The sequence below is a fragment of the Babylonia areolata genome, chromosome 28, assembly GCF_041734735.1.
Source record: "Babylonia areolata isolate BAREFJ2019XMU chromosome 28, ASM4173473v1, whole genome shotgun sequence".
NCBI lineage: Eukaryota > Metazoa > Mollusca > Gastropoda > Neogastropoda > Buccinidae > Babylonia > Babylonia areolata.
Genome location: NC_134903.1, coordinates 5,813,943 through 5,818,942, shown reverse-complemented (window position 1 = coordinate 5,818,942; position 5,000 = coordinate 5,813,943). Strand labels below are relative to the sequence as shown.

The 5,000-nt window shown below is 44.9% G+C and overlaps 1 protein-coding gene across 4 annotated transcripts in view; it reads right to left on the bottom strand.

Moving 5' to 3' along the window:
• Positions 1-5,000, bottom strand: part of LOC143301898 (uncharacterized) — a 143,273-nt gene that overhangs the window by 56,224 nt on the left and 82,049 nt on the right. For all 4 annotated transcript variants that reach the window (XM_076616330.1, XM_076616329.1, XM_076616332.1 and 1 more), the window contains exons 43-44: positions 4,072-4,220; positions 381-510 (exon numbers count right to left, since the gene is read on the bottom strand). In XM_076616330.1, the coding sequence (XP_076472445.1) occupies positions 381-510; positions 4,072-4,220 (279 nt within the window). The remainder of the gene's footprint in view (positions 1-380; positions 511-4,071; positions 4,221-5,000) is intronic.

Here is a 5,000-nt window from a genome sequence, read left to right as displayed (position 1 = left end):
TGTGTGTGTGTGTGTGTGTGTGTGTGTGTGATGTAACCCTTACAAGTTTGCTGTTACGCAAGGGAAGTGACTGGAATAAACAACATAACATGCTTGCCGGGACACCCCCCCCCCCCCCCCCCCCCCCCCCCCCCCCCCCCCCCCCTCTTTCCCCCCACCGCCCCCATCCTGAAAAGAAACAACAACAACGAACGGTTTATTTAAAGTGTGAATTATTTCTGGTTGAATCTACTACACCCGTTGGGCATTTTTTTTGTCAGTTAGTACGACACACCCACACAGCCCGTAAACACCCAACCTCCTTCCTCTTCCGCTCAACACCCCTCCACCCCCCCTCCACCCCCACCCCTCTCTCCCTCTCTCTCTCCCCACCCCCTCACCTGACTGGAGACCAGAGACAGGGGCGTCATTGACAGCAGCCTTGATGCCAAAGCCTTGCCAGTTGGCAGACACCTTGGTGGTACCTGATAGGTAGTTCAGGTCAAAGCCCGTCTTGCTGCCGTCAAACACCTGTGGAAAAACAAAACAGAAGGGGAAAAAAAAGAGATAGGAGGTGTCTGTGTATGTGTTGGCGGTGGGCGGTTAGGCCAAAATCTCTCCCCTAACCTTTTTTTTTTGTGTGAATTTAGTTTTGCAAGGGAGTGGGGGGTGGGGTGGGGGGTAGTGGGGGGCGGGGGGCGGGGGGTGGGGGGGGGGTCAACATGGTGTGATGCTGCATTGGATGGATAAGTGGGGCGCGTGTGTTGTACCGTTCTGACCAACTAGTTTACACAAGGAGACAGCGAATTGAAGTCAACCATTAATATTCAAACACAAGCGACGTAACTCTCCAATACAATGTACTAACTAAATTCTGGTTAGTTCCCTTAAAACATCTCCCTTCCAGAGACAGAATAATATCATTGTTTACCAACTTTGTAACAGGTGGGGTGGGTGGGTGGGGTGTGGGGGTGTATAAGGGCATCAGGCTGGTGGTAAAAAGCACTCTCCCCATCTGTGAATCTGTGATCTGATTGGTGGGGGAGGGGAGGGAGAGGGGTGAAGACGGGCATCAGTACATAATTCTTCTTTTTGTCTTCTGTGTTTTAAGAAATAAACGAGAGGCGAGGTTGGTCAAAAAGGATCTCCTGTTTTTACTGATGAACTGGAAGGGGGTTCCTCAAATGAACTGTTTTTGTTGATGAACTGGAACGGGGTTCCTCAAATGAACTGTTTTATGATGAACTAGAACGGGGTTCCCCAAATGAACTATGTTTTTACTGATGAAGTGGAAGGGGGTTCCTCAAATGAACTGTTTTATGATGAACTAGAACGGGGTTCCTCAAATGAACTTTGTTTTTACTGATGAACTGGAAGGGGGTTCCTCAAATGAACTCTGTTTTTACTGATGAACTGGAAGGGGGTTCCTCAAATGAACTCTGTTTTTACTGATGAAGTGGAAGGGGGTTCCTCAAATGAACTCTGTTTTTACTGATGAAGTGGAAGGGGGTTCCTCAAATGAACTCTGTTTTTACTGATGAACTGGAAGGGGGTTCCTCAAATGAACTCTGTTTTTACTGATGAACTGGAAGGGGGTTCCCCAAATGAACTCTGTTTTTACTGATGAACTGGAAGGGGGTTCCTCAAATGAACTCTGTTTTTACTGATGAACTGGAAGGGGGTTCCTCAAATGAACTGTTTTTACTGATGAACTGGAAGGGGGTTCCTCAAATGAACTGTTTTTACTGATGAACTGGAAGGGGGTTCCTCAAATGAACTCTGTTTTTACTGATGAAGTGGAAGGGGGTTCCTCAAATGAACTCTGTTTTTACTGATGAAGTGGAAGGGGGTTCCTCAAATGAACTCTGTTTTTACTGATGAAGTGGAAGGGGGTTCCTCAAATGAACTCTGTTTTTACTGATGAAGTGGAAGGGGGTTCCTCAAATGAACTCTGTTTTTACTGATGAAGTGGAAGGGGGTTCCTCAAATGAACTCTGTTTTTACTGATGAACTGGAAGGGGGTTCCTCAAATGAACTCTGTTTTTATTGATGAACTGGAAGGGGGTTCCCCAGATGAACTCTGTTTTTACTGATGAACTGGAAGGGGGTTCCTCAAATGAACTCTGTTTTTACTGATGAACTGGAAGGGGGTTCCTCAAATGAACTGTTTTTACTGATGAACTGGAAGGGGGTTCCTCAAATGAACTCTGTTTTTACTGATGAAGTGGAAGGGGGTTCCTCAAATGAACTCTGTTTTTACTGATGAAGTGGAAGGGGGTTCCTCAAATGAACTCTGTTTTTACTGATGAAGTGGAAGGGGGTTCCTCAAATGAACTCTGTTTTTACTGATGAACTGGAAGGGGGTTCCTCAAATGAACTCTGTTTTTACTGATGAACTGGAAGGGGGTTCCTCAAATGAACTCTGTTTTTACTGATGAAGTGGAAGGGGGTTCCTCAAATGAACTCTGTTTTTACTGATGAACTGGAAGGGGGTTCCTCAAATGAACTCTGTTTTTAATGATGAACTGGAAGGGGGTTCCTCAAATGAACTCTGTTTTTATTGATGAACTGGAAGGGGGTTCCCCAGATGAACTCTGTTTTTACTGATGAACTGGAAGGGGGTTCCTCAAATGAACTCTGTTTTTACTGATGAACTGGAAGGGGGTTCCTCAAATGAACTCTGTTTTTACTGATGAACTGGAAGGGGGTTCCTCAAATGAACTCTGTTTTTACTGATGAAGTGGAAGGGGGTTCCTCAAATGAACTCTGTTTTTACTGATGAAGTGGAAGGGGGTTCCTCAAATGAACTCTGTTTTTACTGATGAAGTGGAAGGGGGTTCCTCAAATGAACTCTGTTTTTACTGATGAACTGGAAGGGGGTTCCTCAAATGAACTCTGTTTTTATTGATGAACTGGAAGGGGGTTCCCCAGATGAACTCTGTTTTTACTGATGAACTGGAAGGGGGTTCCTCAAATGAACTGTTTTTACTGATGAACTGGAAGGGGGTTCCTCAAATGAACTCTGTTTTTACTGATGAACTGGAAGGGGGTTCCTCAAATGAACTCTGTTTTTACTGATGAAGTGGAAGGGGGTTCCTCAAATGAACTCTGTTTTTACTGATGAAGTGGAAGGGGGTTCCTCAAATGAACTCTGTTTTTACTGATGAACTGGAAGGGGGTTCCTCAAATGAACTCTGTTTTTATTGATGAACTGGAAGGGGGTTCCCCAGATGAACTCTGTTTTTACTGATGAACTGGAAGGGGGTTCCTCAAATGAACTCTGTTTTTACTGATGAAGTGGAAGGGGGGTTCCTCAAATGAACTGTTTTTACTGATGAACTGGAAGGGGGTTCCTCAAATGAACTCTGTTTTTACTGATGAAGTGGAAGGGGGTTCCTCAAATGAACTCTGTTTTTACTGATGAAGTGGAAGGGGGTTCCTCAAATGAACTCTGTTTTTACTGATGAAGTGGAAGGGGGTTCCTCAAATGAACTCTGTTTTTACTGATGAACTGGAAGGGGGTTCCTCAAATGAACTCTGTTTTTATTGATGAACTGGAAGGGGGTTCCTCAAATGAACTGTTTTTGTTGATGAACTGGAACGGGGTTCCTCAAATGAACTCTGTTTTTACTGATGAACTGGAAGGGGGTTCCTCAAATGTTCTTGTTTCCATAACCCACCGAACGCTGACATGGATTACATGATCTTTAGCGCGCGTATTTGATCTTCTGCCTGCGGTACACACACACGAAGGGGGGGTTCAGGCACTAAGCAGGTCTGCACATACCTTGACCTGGGAGATCGGAAAAAAATCTCCACCCTTTAACCACCAGGTGCCGTTACAGAGATTGGAACCCGGGACCCTCAGATTGAAAGTCCAGCGCTTTAACCACCCGGCTATAGGAGGTTTCAAAAAGGTACCGTGGCTTTTTTTCTGAAAGGGGGTCCCAAAGAACTCATGACTTTTTTTAAAACTGGGGAACAGGAGGGGTGTGTGAGGAGGTCTGAAAGGAACTCTGACTGCAGGAGAGGGGCGAGGGGAGAGAGAGGGAGGGGTTGTGGGGAGGGCGGGGGTGCAGAAGGAAGCGTGACCTGTCCAGGGATGAGCGGCTCGTGGTGAACGGTGATACCGTCCGAGCGCAGGGTGTAGGAGAACCCCAGGGCGTTGGTCACCCGCACCAGCTGGTAGTAAGTCTCCAGGTCCTTCAGCTGCAGGGCGTCGTTCATACTGGACGTCTCCCCTGGACACCAACCAACCAACGAAGGAACGAAGGACATTTTATAATCCAGAGGGTCAAGGAGTGGAGTGAGCATACAGTGCTTGTTTTACATCTGGCCCTCTGGGTAAGAATAATAATGATGAAAGAAAAGTGATGACCTCCCAACAGCAACTTCAAAATGACATACGCATGTACAAACGTAAGAGAATATACATATAAACATAATACAACTCAACGAAAACACATAAACAAATAAGCATTAATATGGACAACAAACTGTGCATTATATCCGTGTAAATACATAGACAACAAAAAAAAGTGCATTATAACTGTTTTACGAAGTAACAATTTCTCTTAATTTGAATGCCTGATATAAGAATACCGAAAAATTATATACGTCAGTGATATTGCTTGACGACATCAAATTCAACTTGAACAGAGAGGGATGCTTGTAGTACTTAGGTTTTACAAACCTTTGACGTATATGTTTTAGTGTTGGGCAGCAAAGAACAAAGTGCACCTCGTTTTCTTGGGCTTCACGACATGAAGGACAGACTAAATAGTTTGCACAAAAAACTTCTGCATCTAAAGTGATGCACTGTCAATTCTGATATACCTAGTCTAAATCTCGTCGTTACACGTTTCAAATGCCTGTCTATATCTAACGACAGATAAGGAGAGAGAGAGAGAGAGAGAGAGAGAGAGAGAGAGAGAGAGAGAGAGAGAGAGAGACAGAGACAGAGACAGAAACAGAGAGAGACAGAGACAGAGATAGAGAGATAGAGATAGATAGACAGACAG